At 41.9% G+C, this 15,872-nt stretch overlaps 1 protein-coding gene across 1 annotated transcript; it reads right to left on the bottom strand.

The window, feature by feature from the left end:
- Positions 1 to 10,175: 10,175 nt before the first annotated feature.
- LOC109034409 (probable pseudouridine-5'-phosphatase) lies at positions 10,176 to 15,544 on the bottom strand. Its single transcript, XM_019047532.2, has 4 exons — positions 15,366 to 15,544; positions 13,415 to 13,633; positions 11,703 to 11,935; positions 10,176 to 11,292 (listed from the first exon to the last, which is right to left on the bottom strand). The coding sequence occupies exons 1-4, from the start codon at positions 15,421 to 15,423 to the stop codon at positions 11,113 to 11,115; spliced, it is 690 nt and encodes a 229-aa protein (XP_018903077.2). The 5' UTR covers positions 15,424 to 15,544; the 3' UTR covers positions 10,176 to 11,112.
- Positions 15,545 to 15,872: the final 328 nt, after the last annotated feature.

Consider the following 15,872-nt stretch of genomic DNA (forward strand, 5'->3'; position numbering starts at 1 on the left):
ACCGAAGTACTTCAGATGTAAGAACTGAAGTCTCAGATGTGTGATCCGAACCTCGACAGCTAGATCTAAAGTGTTCAGATGCTCAATCCGAAAACTTCAGAGATCCATATGACCTAAACTTTGGGTCCCACGCACGAAGTTTTTTTCTCCGTGCAGGATCGCTCCATACTCCATATCGGTCCCCTTTGTCTATTGCTTTGTCTATCAATTTCAACTATCAGCCCACAGATCCACGAAGGCTTAGACCTTGGGTCGGCGCGACGCGGCAACGCGGGGCAGACCAGCGGAGCAGCGTGCTGCAGCGTGCAAGCCGTGCAACGGGAGACGAAGGAAATGCATTAGACGTAATTGGCGGCATTTGGCATTTTACCGAGTGGCTCTAACCGGCGGAGCATTAATGAACTAACGAATGAATAAGACATACTCGCATCCCCCGCCGCCGCCCGCCCCCGCCCCATGTTCGTTCGCTCCCGATCTCGGCGTCGGCCCCGGCCCCGGCTGCCCGTGGAAAGCGAAAGAAATTTGTTGGAGCATAATTCCTGTTCCGCCCCGCCGGAAATAAGTGGTGTGTTTCCTCGGAATTTATGAATTGATGCCGTGAATTATGATGTCCGACGCGGCCGAAGCCTCGAGGCGCGGCCCGGCCGGCGCGGCGTCGTAAAACAAAACAAAACGTAACTTACGAGCCGCGCTCACGTTTGTCCGTCCACGTCTCGAGCGCCGTTGCAACCTCTCGTCAGAAAGGGTGAGGTAGCGCCGGGCTCTCGCACGGTTTCTGTCTTTTGCACGATTTGGCAATGGAGTCGACCCAAGGTGTAACTATTCAGAGTCCCGTGTTGATTGGGGTTGCGATGTGCTCAAATGAAAGCGATCTCAAGGAAGGTCAACCGATGAGCACCGGTGCAGACCGTTGACCGTTGAGCACCGTTGGAAAGAATGGGGTTGCGCCAAGCTCTCGTACGGTATGTATTTTTCGTAATATTTGGTAATACAGCAGATCCAAGGCGTAACTATTCGTGCTTCCGTGTTGATTGGGGTTGCGTCGTGCTCAAATGAAGGCGTTTTTAAAGAGGGTCGAATGATGAGCACCGTTGCAGCCTTTTGTTGGAAAGAACGGGGTTGCACCAAGCTCTCGCAGGGTGTCTCTTTTGTTTTGCACGATTTGGCAATGCAGTAGACCCAAGGCGTAACTATTCGTACTTCCGTGTTGATTAAGGGTGCGTCGTGCTGATATGCCGCCTTTTTTTCAGGAGGACGCAAGTACAAATGACCAAGGAGTATGCTTGATTCAGCAAAGTCATTGCAATTTGTTGCTTAATTCAGGGTCTATTCTCTTCGAAGGGAACTCTTCGAGCAACATCCGGTTTATACAGGTTGTCAGAACATAAAGAGCTGAGAGACATTTTTGAATATATTAAGGCATCAGGTAATTTACACGAGACTAGCTTCGCGGTGAGTTTTGTAAAATAATTTCACCCTAGATTTTTTACAATCACGAAATTCTTAAGTGAAAATTGAAATGTATTTGTCGAACACGCGTTTTAGACGTCGTCAGCTGAATTTTTCGATGACTAACGTCTTGTCTATCAGTGAGCAAAAATTATAAGCGGAAGAGGACAGCACGGTTTGAGACACCATGCATCGATTTTTCCAAATTTTCAGTAAGGAGATACTCAAACTTGAAGCCTCAAAAGAATGGGCGAGCTGAGATTCTTGAACACACTTACAGGGCCGTATTAAGGGGGTGGCCACATGGGCCGCGGCCCATGGCGGCAAATCTATGGGGCGGCAAAAATTTGCAATTTTTTTAAGTATAGGTATAAAAAAATCGGATTTAGAAAAAAAAATTACAAACGAGAAAAGGCGACAAAACCTCTCATTTCCTGAGAGTTCAGTAATTTCTAATTTTGTCGTCTCTGAGTGATACAATAGACTGCGACTTTAATTAGTCGCGGTAAGAGAGAAACCAAACATGCAATTTGGCCCGGAACTTGCCTTGACTTAGAGGGAAATGATGACGAGGACTTGAGATGAAAAGGAGAAGCCCTCGGCGCGGCGATCGGCATGTGACACATATTAGCGCCTACAAGACTGTACGAATACTTCACGCGTTGCATCAAACACATTGCGGTCAGCGTGAAATGGATAGCGCCTACAAGAATGCATGAATACTTCACGCATTGCGTCCAATACAGTGTGCACAGCAGCGGTCGACGTGAAGCGCATAGCGTCTACAAGAATGCATGAATACTTCACGCACTGCGCAAAACACAGTGCGGTTAGCGTGAAACGCATAGCGCCCACAGGACTGCGTGAATACTTCACGCATTACGCCGAACACGGTGCGGCCTGCGCGGCGCAGCGGCGGAAGTTAAAATCATTGAACCACATTTATGTTTGTTCTTTCATAATTTTTCCGTTCATTTCTTTTGAATGGAAGGCCTTGTCCACACAGAGGTAGGTTTACGAAACTTAAATTTCGCGCAAAGTTCTGTGAACTTATGCTAGTTGTGTTGACAGGGTTTTCCCAAAAAATGTGTTCAACACGAGGGAATGCGTCTTATGCACCCCTCCCCTGCTGGCACGTTCACTTGATGGTTTTTATCGAGTTTCAAAACGAATGAGAAGGGGGCGTTAAAATACAGGCGGCCCATGGGCGGCAAGTAGGTGAATCCGGCCCTGCACACTTACCCACAAAACGAGATTTGAACAAAATATTTCAAAGTAATTTTTGCAAAAAATCAAAGAAAAGTAACCCTAAAAACTTCTTTAGCGCCACATCATTTATTCAATATTTATATGACGTTTGGAACTCAATGTAATCAATTTTTAAGCCTTGAATTTGTTATCTCGCAATGATGATCGATAATATTAACCGTCCGTTTCTTTGTCTAACTCAGCAATATTCTATTAAATTTGACAACAAGCTGTGTCCAAAGGAAAAATGTATTTATTTGCACGGACGGTAAAACTCGTTTGCTCGGTCCGTTATCTGGCAGCTTTCGGCCGGAACCTGTTTCATTGCAATTTGTAGGTTTCCGATGCTGATGGTATCAGAGCACTGCAGAGCTGTTAGTTACTCCGGTCGCCGCCTTTCCGAAGGATACAATCGAGGGGAATAAATTTTTAACTCAATCGATGAAATTCTAAACCTCTTAACAATGCTCCTCTTTGCGGGAATAATTAAAAGGCTCCGCTCGCGCTTGAAACGCCACCTTCAACCAGAATATCGTCGTGTATTAAGTCGTATTGGTGCAATTTCAGAATCGTTAAATTTGATCTTCTTTAGAGTCACAATTACTCAACATACCGACGATAAAAGAAAACAATTTTGCTCTTGACGTTCCTCTTGTAACATTCAATGGTTTTGACACAAAACTTTTAAATGACGATCATCAGCACTGCCGTGCTAAGGAAAAACGCCGTATAAACATTTGAGAGTTGCCGAATCTTCCTATATAAAGCGTGTATTTTTGACAATATTCCTTGAAAGTTTCAGATATTTTTTATTAAATTGCGTACAAAATTGTCTCAAATGTTTGGAAAATAATTTTCGCAATTTTCCTAGTAAATTCGGTTTTTATCGAAGGAAACTTGGCAACGTCTGAAGGCTCGCGTTTACGCGTAAACGTCTTAATTCAAAAAGAGCATCTACCATTCTAAGCAGTTGGTCTGGTATGAACATGTGCAAAGGATGGCAGATGATCGGTTGCCCAAGCAGGTCTTCGATTGGGTTCCTCCCGGAAGGCGACGGCGTGGACGTCCTGTGAAAGGGTGGCGACAAGGGGTGGAGGAGGAGATTAGAAGGTGCCAATTGCCTGATGATCTCTGGGAGGATAGGGGCAATGGCGATTGGGCGTCGCAGAGCGCGAGGCGGCGCTATAAAAGAGACTTTATGTATGTATCTACCATTCTAAAATGCAATTTTCAACGATATTAAGTTCATTTCCATTGAAATTTTTACCCGGAGTGAGGAGGATCGTTTGGTATGTTGAAGGGCCAAAGGGTGTGAAGTAGACGTGTGAACCTTTCACGAAAGTTTAGGGAAGTTGGCTCAGGATCAAATCTCAGCAGGAACTAAACTTTTTCCGATACTTGCTCGCCTGGGCAAGGTTACAGACAGGCGGGGGTGCGAAGAAGTGGGCGACGGAGGGGGTTGTCAACGAGACACCAGCTGGCAAACTGGCCTCTGCGATGAGACACTGCAGTTCAATATTGCACGAGCGGAAACAATAGGATCGGCACAAAGCTAATGGTTAGGAAAAATGTATAAGATTCGAACTTTTTCTAAAAATTGACTTAATTGTTAGAAAATCTCGTATAAGAACGCGTCAATTTATTCGGACAGCAAATAAAGTTTTAAGAGTGGTACAAAGGCAATTTCACCATTTCAGAAAAAAACCGGGAAATTCTCTTACCGTAACAGCACGGTAGAATCTAATTTTTCTCAAAATTTGTATATTCACTTGCAATTATATGCTATAAAGTAACACGTTAAGCAGTTGTGTTAAATCAGTGTGACAAAACACTCGTGTTGTTAGTAAAACAGTGGTGATCGTTGAAAATTGGTCACAGTATTTTTCCCGTAGGTAAATTCGCTATGATTAATAGATCGTTGATGAAGCACCCTGTGTGTACCAACTGTTCCCTGTGTGTATCAGTGGAACCAACTCGCAAAAGTCGCCTCTGTGTTGTGAAACAACTCTTTCAGCACTCTAGTCAAACGTATCAAGCGCCAGTAACAATCAGTAGTAAATCTCAAGAAGCGAGTGATGGAACCCAAAACTTGTATATCGTCTGTTTATGGCCCCAAAATTAGAGGATGATTTCTTCTCGGACGAATTGAAACAAAAATGCATCTACATCGAGAGTTTTGAAAACCGACATATGTGCAACAGTTTATAACTCGTTAAGCGTGTTATCCAGCAGCGTGTATACAGAAATGAAAGAGGGCGAGGAGAAAGACTGGATAAAATGAGCATTTCTTAAACACCACTCCAGACTCCATTAGAAGGAAAAGCCTGTTAGGGACTTTAACTCTCGCGTAAACAGCCTAATTTTGAACAATGAAATTTTCACTTGGAGCAGCACGCGAAACGAAGATCTGCATGGCAACTCCAGAAACAACCCTCATCTTGTTCCAGGCCAAGTCGAGTTGACTGTAGCCCCTTGACGCAACTATTCGTGTTCCGTGGATGTGCGTGTTGCATGTTCAGAATTAAAGGCACTTTCGCTTTTGTCACTCCCGTCTCTTCATCCGTCCAAAATTACCAGCGCGGATAGCATCCTTTTGCATTCACGTATGCCGCATTATACGTCCCTCTTCTCTCTGATTTTAGCTAACGTAAAGTTTTGTACATGGAAAACGTAGGTGAGAACAGTCTACACCAGAGTCTCTAAACACCCCATTCCAACCTTTAAATTGCGTTGCGTTTAAGGGGGAAAAAAACTTTTATTTTTCTCTTTTATTTTCTTTTTTCAATATGAAATTTCTGCAAGCCTCATTTGTAAAAGTTTGTCTGGCATTTGGAGCCTCGCCCCCCCCCCCCCCCCCCCCCCCTCGCCGGGGCTGGAATCACATTTGGCGGTCAACCAAATTGACAATTGATATTTGTTTATTTCATCGTTGTTGGGCCCCCCGCAGCGAAACGGGATCGACCGCAACCGGCGCGCTCCATCGGTAAAAGTAAAAATAAAAGCAAACAAACAGCAAAAAATGGATACCAACGATAGGCAGTCGTCATTTATTCCAACAGCAATATTCACCCTTCTGCCTCGCATCTCTGCGGGAGACTGAATATTTTCTCATGATCCTTGACTCGTATTCGACTGCCCCATCACCGAGGCTCGTGCTCAAATGGAAATAGGTTTTACGCTACCGCGGAGATGAATTGCTGACCATGCTCTGGAATGAGTTTCGCTAATAGTGCGCTGTTTTGCAAATTGGGGCTCATGTCGAAATATGGATTCTTTACCTTTGCACCTCCTACCTACCCATTTGATCTGGCCGAGTGGATGACAGGATTTCATGGAGATTTTCCGTACGAGTTACCTCGCATTGCGACATTTCCCGTGGCGTTCTCTGCGCGTAAGAGGGTCTATCATAAAATTCGTCGTCTCCCGGACGAGAGAACGTGACTCGATTCCAAGGTTCCTGAATTGAGGCAAACAATTAATTTATATCACAGAAATTCACATTAGGCCTTGTCTCCACAGGACGTTTTCATGGGATTTGTCCCAAGTTCGAATCGCAGGAATGATACTTCTGGGATTTTTCCCAGTTACCGTCTCCACGGGACGAGGCTCATACGGTCCTGCGACTAGTTTGCGCGGGAAGATAAATTAGATAAAGTCAAGTATTTAACCGGGATTAAAATAATAATTGCACTCAATTGGCAATTAGAGACAAAATCGCACAATGCTTTCACACTACTTCTCCTTCCTCTCTCAGTGGGTCCTAGGAGTAAAAGGACCATACTTGGTACTGGGAAAAATATTGATTAACTCTATATTTTTCCCAACTTCGTAAATGGGATTTTTCCCTGGGACAAATCTCGTGAAAAGGCCCGTGGTGACAAGGCCTAAGAATGCTCTAGGTTCTTTTTTGCAAAATGTAGGTAATCCATCTCATACTCCATTGATACATATATTTCCGACCATTCAGCCTCTGTAGACTTAAAGCTGTTTTATCGGAAATGACGTCATTTATTTTCCGCTTACGAAACTCTTTGCACTCGCGTTTTTTACACATTTAGCGAACTTTTCCGTCTAATCGGAATCATCCAGCTCAATCGAATTTCGAAGAAACTCGATTTCGGAAATTCTATCGTTTCTGTTCTCCTCTGCACTGCCACGCTAAGAAGAACGCCGTTTGAACATTCGAGAGTTGCCAAATTTTCCTCGATAAAATGTTTAATTTTGCGTAACTTTATGAATATTTGTCCTCGAAATTTTCAGGAACTTCTTGGGAAATTGCGCACAAAATCATTTGAAAAATTGAAGAAAAAAAATGTTCACAAATTTTCCAGGAAATTCGTGTTTTATCTGAGGAAATTCGGCAACGCTTGAAGGTTCATACGGCGTTTTTCCTTAGCACGGCAGTGTAACACTCCACCGTGAGATGGCTCTCGAGCGTCTTCCGAGAACGGACAGGTCCAAAGATAGAGCGATGAAAGTGATGCGAGACGGGGGCGCGGAGAAAGGTCGAGCTTAAGAGATAGAGAATCGGATGCGCCGGGGGGAGGTGGAGGGGGGTGAAGAAGAGCGGGAATGAGATTACTCACGGATAACTGGCAGTTGGTTTCGCGCCTCTGACCTAATCTGAGGATAGATCATTAAACGGAAGTTAAATGGTTAGGTGCAACCGTCGGGGGGTTTGGGGGCGGTGGGGGCTTCAAAGGGGCGGCGGCGGCGGCGGGGAGATCGGTTTAGTTGTTGCCCATTAAATTCACAAGACGACGAGATCGCTTTGAGGCGGTCGCGGAGCGTGTTATCATAAGTGGAGGACTGATCCCAGCTGCGGCACTGCGGTTCCTTCTACCCCTCGTCTCGCTCACAAAAGGACGTAACTCCGTTTTTCACGTGAGCCTCAGAATGTCTGCAATTATATGGGAGAGAGGGCTCATCTCCTAAAGGAGTTACGTATCTTTATCGTTGAATGGTTCACGCGTCGAGCGGCGCAACTTCATTTTCGCGTGAGCCCTGGCAAGAACGGAGTTTTACGGGCTGTAGGGCTCAACTCAAAATTTACACGCGTCTCTTTGCGTTGATCGGTGTATTTATGACTTGCGTAGCTCGATTTTTCCTTGAGCCTCGGAAAACGTGAAGTTACTCGGGCGAAAGAGCTCTTCGTGATTCGTGGTTGGGCGTTTTCGTCTCCGGAGAGATGATTTCTCATCGGATGTTCGTTACTATTGTTCCGGGGTTATTTAGGCTAGTTTGGCCCCCGTTAAGGAATGCACGCTAGGGATCCGCCGGAATTTCGTGAACGCTCGACGGGGCTTAACGCATTGATGCGAAATAAGATTATGAAGATCGGCCCGCCGCGCCGCACAGTGGATCGAGTCCATCGAAGAGGTCGGACATGAAATATTTGACTAAAATTGCAAATTTTGATGTTTATTTCGTCATATTTTGAATTTTGAGGAGTGTTTCTACACGGAGAAAAAAACTTCGTGCGTGGGACCCGAAGTTTAGGTCATATGGATCTCTGAAGTTTTCAGATTGAGCATCTGAACACTTTAGGTCCAGCTGCTGAGGTTTGGATCACACATCTGAAGTACTTCGGTTTTCACATCCGAAAAACTTCGGTTCTCACATCCGAAAAACTTCGGGTCTCACATCTGAAGTACTTCCGATTTAAGAACTGAAGTTTCAGATGTGTGATCCGAACCTCGACAGCTAGACCTAAAGTGTTCAGATGCTCAATCCGAAAACTTCAGAGATCCACATGACCTAAACTTCGGGTCCCACGCACGAGGTTTTTTTCTCCGTGTATAAGAAAATTTTACGAGGAGACCAAAGGAACCATTTTTAAAATCTCAAAGTTTTGATTTAACGGAGTTTTAAGCTTTTAAAATTTCCAAATTGTGTCCGACTTCTCCCACTGAATCGTTCCTGTGTGCGCCGTGAATAGGCGGTTAATTTTTGGGGGCACGAGTTGAGTCCCGCTTTGTGGGACGGATCGTGGTGGATCTGAATCGGACTCATGAGTGCCTGATAGAAAACTACACTCCCGTTCAAAGCAAAAATGTCGCAATTCCATTCCAAAGTTTGTATTTTACTCCCGAAAAAAATGCTTTATTATAAGATAATCTTCTAACCATTTTCCTCATTTTGTGTTGCCGATGACATGTCGGAGTCATTTTGGAAGTGAGAAAGAAATATTAGTTATGTTCCTGGAATGTAAAATGTTGTTAGGAAGGAATTAAAACGAAAATACTTTAGAATGGAGTTACGACATGTTTGCCTTAAATCGCAGTTTTCTCTTTTCCTCTTCCGCCCTCTTCTGCATCATTTCTTTCCTCTCGTTTTGGTTTTTTGAGTTTGAGGGAGGAGGGGGAGGAAGGCCACCCCTGACACTCTTTCTCCATCTGATCACCAAAAAAAGAAAGAAGAAGAAGAAAAAAATAGGGTTATTCCCTAAAATTGTGGTACAATTTGTGGGATAATATGGAAATTTCCAATTAATTATGGTAGTACCGCAACATTTGGGCAGTGTCATGGCGTGCTTTGCGATTTATCGATTTATCGGCGATTTAAACGTATGCAAAGTATCGATAAACGGGCGAACACCTTAATAATCGGTTATATACCACTGGTGGTACACTGGTACTCGAATGGTGAAATATCGATACATCGCAAAGCACGCCACGCCACTGCATTTGGGTCAACAACCTAATTTATTGGGGTACTATTAATTGGAAATGTCCATATCATCAAACAATCCCGTGCTTTCTTTTTCCGTAGCCCAACACCAATATCTTAAGGACATTTTCATAGTAGCAATTCATGAGTGTAAACCTAAATTTTTTAGTTTACATCAGTTTTAGTTAATTCCATTCGTAAGAAATCCGAAATCCACCCCATAGCTAAAATGTTCACAGAGGACATACATTAAAAGTTTGGCAAATGACCCGAGATAGTCTTGACGAGATTTCTCCTCCTTGTAAAACTTGTAAACTTGTAAACTTGTCAGAGAAAAGTCAGCGCACATTCAAGAAGCAGTTTTGAACAGAAAAATCACGTAGCATGTTTCAGGTAGCTTCGTGTAAGTTTGTGAAGCACGCAGAAATGGGTATGAAACCCCATTTGACTCAATCGGACTTTCATGTTTAAAGAAGTTTGGATAGATGGACACGGGGAATGAAATTTCTCACTGAAAACTTGGCTGTTGGCCTTTTCAACCCTTTCACTGCGTTCCTCGTAAAATTATGATGAAGAATAATCACGCAGTTTGATTTTCTGAAATTCTAACTTTCACTAATATATTTCTCCTGTCTTAGCTTAATTCTTACTTGATTAAAAGACCTATCTTTGTTTTAAGTAACACGTAAATATCCAAGTACCCATGCAAAGCAACTCTTTAAATGTACCATATCAACAAAATCAGTATTGAATTCGTCCTGTTTACCCAGATTCTCTCTGTATGGTATGACAGAAAAAGAATACAAAAGTAGGTAATCATAAAAATGTATTGAATTTTATAAATAGGTTAACAGTTGCAGTTTTAATGGGACAAAAGAAACAAATCTAATTGATGGCGATATTACAAATTTGAACGATAAAACTCTCAAAATACTTTATTTTCTTCATTGCAGAGACTATTTACAACAATAATCCCTACATCAAAATAGAAAACACATTTTCACCGGAACATAAAGAATGGTACGGAATGACACTTTAAAATTAGACCTTAAAGTATAATGAACACTAGAAAAGCTAAGCAATGGACAAGAAAGATCTATCGGAATCATGAAACAACCTTGTTTTTTGTTTCAATCATAGGTACGTCAATCTGGGTTTCTATCCGCCGTATGATCAAGCATTGACGAATTTTGGAGTATAGATTTGATTATATGAATATGCTATCATTGTTAGCTGGGTACCAGGGTTATATTATACCAATCAATCGCTGACCACTCTTTTACCTACTCTTATAGTAATATAATGGTGCCTCTCATCAAATTTCATGTGCTGTCAATGTCTGGTGACATTTTATCTGGTTGTAAAATCAGTTAGAGTACGGTATGAGTACATTTTCTGGTCTTACAAAATGTATTTAACTACCTCTCTGCACAATTTCAGGAGCCATAATTTCTCTTCACCCATGAAAAGCTTTTTACAGATGAGAGAATACCAAAAAAAAATATGAGAGAAATGTCGTAAATATATGACGACATATATGAGAAATGATCATAAGTAGGTACGTAAACAAATCCTTAGAAGGCTCTTGTAAGAACCTTACCGGTTAACCAATATGTCTTTATCCTCTCAAATATCGCCTCTATTCTTTGGTTTAATCAATATTTCGAACATTCACAAGACTTTTGTTCATCCAGGTGGTCCCAATGAGCGTTTTCTGCTGATTCAGATGTTTTTCCAATCTCATGTCTAATCAGAGAAGGGTGGTAAACCAAATTCTTCCGGTTTGAATTCGTTTAACGATGAAATGACTTTCGTTGCCAAGGTACGTTTTTCTGGAGGTATAATGGGGTCAGGAACCATGATTACTTGCATTCCAGCGCTGTAGGCACCTTTTACTCCATTAAAGGAATCCTCTAGAACCAGACACTAAAACAGTAAAGAAAAAATAAATATTAAATGGAAAAGCTGAAAATAAATCGACTTTGAAAGCTTTCAGGAACATAGAAAAGTTGAGTTTTTGATGATCGACTTGAAATGAACTCCATCGAAAAATGCATTAACGACTCTACTGTACGAATAGCGATGATTCGTTGTAAAACTATGTGAATAAAAGTTTCACACTTAACAAATTATTACTTATTTCACTCACGATTAAGATTATCGCTTAAAACTCCAATTTTCAAAATTTAGCTATATTATCTTATTTTCTTTTTCCTTCTTTAAAAAATATGTTTAATGACTCTTCCACCAAGGTGATTTTTTATTAAGACGAGTTAGACAGAAGGAAAGATTGTAAGACGGCAAAAATGTTATTAAAAATTAAAAGAGATCCTCACTTGTTCTGGTTTGGGTTTTTCATCAAATCTTGAAGCGCAAACAAAGAATATGTCAGGTGCAGGTTTCCCTACTTTCACTTCAGGATCTCTGCTACCGCAGACAATATGATGGAAAAGATCAAACAGTTCTTTATGACGGGCAGAAACTACTTCGAACTCTTCTCCCCCGCTATTTGTTGCAACGGCAATGGGTATGTTGTTATTTTTCAGGTGACGGACTAAACGCTCAGCTCCTGAAATAATTAGTAAAATATACAATTGTAATTAAAAATAATTAAACTTAACAATAATTAAACGTAAAGGTATTGATTCTTAAATTAAAAATGAGATAGGTAATGAATGCGTGATGTCAACAAATTGCTCATTCACGAAGGAAAAGGTGTTCATTTTATACTCCAAAACCTGCGTGATTACTTCTCAATGAATAGTCTATTTACATATCAGCTATTGCCAAATTTAACTGAGCAATTTGATTTTTTTCATGAAAACGTTCGTGCGTATTTTTGTGCAAATTTTAGTGAATTTTCTGCATAGTACAGAGCAAATTCCATAAAAGTTTCAACAGAATCCACAAAAACGTTCTCTTGTAAAAATTAAATTGCCCAAAATTATTTTGGCGATAGCTGATGTGACGGCTTGGTTCCTTTCTGCTTAACACGGTCCACTTATACCTTCATGAAGCCTGTTCGTTGGTTCAGGGTCGGATTTACCTACGTGCCGCCCATGGGCCGCCTGTATTTTGCCGCCCCTTTCTCATTCGTTTTGAAACATCAATAAAAACCATCAGGTAAACGTGCCGGAGGGGGAGGGGTGCATAAGACGCGTTTACCTATACTCGTGTTGAATACATTTTTTGCGAGAGCCCTGTCAACACTACAGCAAAATTTCACGGAACTTTGCTTCTCCATTTATAAGAAATGAACCAGAAAATCATGAAAGAACAAACATAAATGTTGTATCATAATTTTAACTTCAGCCGCTGCGCCGCGCAGACCGCACCGTGTTTGGCGTAATGCGTAAAGTATTCCGACAGTCTTGTAGGCGCTATGCGTTTCACGCCGACCGCTACTGAACGCACTGTGTTGGACGCAATGCGTGAAGTATTCACGCAGTCTTGTAGGCGCTATGCGTGAAGTATTCATGCAGTCTTGTAGGCGCTTGCGTTTCACGCCAACCGCTCCTGACCGCACTGTGTTTGGCGCAATGGGTGAAGTATTCATGCAGTCTTGTAGGCGCTAATATGTGTTACATGCCGACCGCCGCACCGAAGGCTTGTCCTTTTCATCTCAAGTTCTCGTCATCATTCCTCTCTGCGCTAAGCTCCAGGCCAAATTGCGTGTTTAGTTCCTCATCCTCTCTTAACTCGACTAATTAAAGATGCTGTCTCTTGTATCACCGAAAAACGATAAAGTTAGAAATTACTATACTATCAGGAAAGAGAAATTTTGTCCCCTTTTCTCATTGATAATTTTTTTTCTGAATCCGACTTTTTTCATACCTACATTTAAAAAAATTGCACAATGTGCCGCCCCCTAAATTTGTCGCCATGGGCCACGGCCCATGTGGCCACCCCCTTAATCCGTCCTTGCGTTGGTTACATGGGTTTCAGTGTTCTTCCTTAAAATTAAGAGATGTCTAAAACCATGAGTTTATACTCTAAGTACGAACGGACAACAACGTGGGCGAAAAATGTCCAACTGTCGTATGCTTACCAGGCATCAGCGGTGCGGAGCGCATCCTGTCAAGTAACTTTGCGTGAGCTTCTTTCCTGAGTTGTTCCGGGTCGACATCCACCCCTGTGTTTTCTTTAATGATCACGAATGTGTCTTTCGCCGCGCACCCTACAACTTTCACCCTCACGTCGTCCGTATATTCTTTACCATAGTTTTGGAGTACTTCGTTGAAAGTTTGCTTATAAATTTTCTCCGTGTCTGAAACATTTTTAAGAAAAGAGAGGTTTGTCAAGTACAGTCCTAAATTGATCATTTTGAGTGGACAGCTGTTTTTCTCGAGGTTGTCCCTGCGGACTACATTATGATTAATATATGAGCCCTTTCAAGTAGGACTACATATTGCAATTAGGAACTACAATTTCTAGCTCATCCGTAACAATGCTTATGTGTATAGGGAAACTAATGGTACCCACGCTGTTTCTAATCAGTGCCAAAAATCGTAGTTACTTATTGCTAAATGTGGTCCAATTTTTATTACATTACATCAAAAAATGAATATTTATTATGAATATTATCATAAGATGAAGAATGGCGATTAGGTGTCGCAGAGCGCCCGGGCGCGCTGTAAAAGCGACTTGTATGTATGTATCATGAGATCCAACTTCATATTGATCGTGAGTTAGAAGCTTAAGGGGTTGGAAATGAATTAGTTTCCGAGTAGCAACTTACCCCGACACTTCAAATTTTTGATCAACTTTAGGGCCAAAAGGGAAACCGTGTGGATATCCCACCTATAAAGACTCCTCCCATTATTCACTCCATTTTCTCTCTTTTAATATTAATTAAAAAAAATCATTAGTTTTGAGGAGGAGCTCCAAATAGGTAACTGTATATTCAATATGTCATGAATAACGAATACATGCAAAAAATTAGATGCTGGCTTATCAACCTCTGATGTCGAATTCGTACCAAACCCGCGAAAATAGTGTCCACTCCTCGCACAGTAGAGGTCCAGTTACACGATCAATTTGAGCCATCAAATTTGGCCTCTCATTGGTCGCATCCTCACCTCAGGTCTTTTTCCACCAATCAGAGCTTCAGTTTGATGGCTCAATTTGATCGTGTAACTGAACCTTACCGCTCTCTAGATTCCCGCGCTGTGCGTTGACTCTATCTCATGTTCCTCGTTGATAGAAAGTGGACCGCCAGGCAGGCAGATTGCCAGAATGACGAGAACGTTGACTCCGCGGACCGATCGCTGGCACTATCGAACCTCTCCGCCTTCGATCTATTTAATTTGAGCGTCAATGCGTGACGTCATCATGAGTTTTCACGTTGAGATTGAATTTGCAATGAAGGATGAGTTCCCTATTACTTCATACTGTGCCGGGGTAGGAGGTTTTTTTTCATAATCTGTCATATCTTTCCGTTGGCTAACGAGTTTTGGTTGATGCATGGTACCGCAAGGCAACCGTTCGCGGAAGATGTGATTCACTAATAAAGATTAAAATTCGCGCCTTTTTTACAGAAATTCGTACCAACTGATAAAAAAGTTTCGCCAAGATTTTATGAAATTTGATAAGATTTTTTGAAGTAAGTTAGTGTAACTGCATAAACTGCGGCAAAAATCAGTTTGAACGTATACGTAAATTATTCTAGGTTTTTTGCTCGTAGCTATTATTGCCCTCACAAATAAAGCTCCTCGAAACAAATAAAGCGTCTTTAAAACATTTTATTTATTACTAAAGTCCGATGTTACTCAATGCTGTATAGAAATACTTAATTATGAGGTTGGCGGACACAAAAAAACTGGAAGGAAGATAAAGTCAAGAAAATACGCGTGAAAAGTCAGCTTATCTCGAAAATAAAAGGACATTCAAAAATAAGAAAACACCGGCTGTCAATCGTGGAATTTTTCACCGTGACATTCTCGTTCATAACCTCAATCCCGGTAGAGCAAATTGGATGGAAAAACTGATAAAGAACTCACCCAACAAAAGTCCGTCCATATCAAAAATTACGTGAGTCACGGGTTTATAATTTGCCATTATGAAATACGAATGATAATCGAATTTTTAAACTGGAATGATAAGCTTCACTTTCCAAATGTTTTGGAGGCGCGAACGGAGGCCCAATCACATAGATGTGTTAAGTTTAGAGGTCACTGCGCTGACCTTGGCTCAGACAGCTGTTTATCAGCCAAATCGGTCGCCGGCACCGCGACGCTACGCGACGCACAGTGGATCGAGTCAATGAGAGAGGTCGGACAACATTTAGAAACTTTAAAAGCTTAATACTCCGGTTATACAAAACTTTGAGGCTCTAAAAATGGTTCTATAGGTTTTTTCGTGAAATTTTCCTCTGGAAGGACCTCTTGAAATTTAAAATGTAACGAAATAAACATCAAAATTTGCAGTTTTAGTCAAAAATTTCACGTACGTCCTCTGATTGACTTGATCCACTGTGCGCCGCGGCGCGGCGCCGAACATTTCGTCAC

The sequence above is a fragment of the Bemisia tabaci genome, chromosome 4, assembly GCF_918797505.1.
Source record: "Bemisia tabaci chromosome 4, PGI_BMITA_v3".
Taxonomy (NCBI): Eukaryota; Metazoa; Arthropoda; class Insecta; order Hemiptera; family Aleyrodidae; genus Bemisia; species Bemisia tabaci.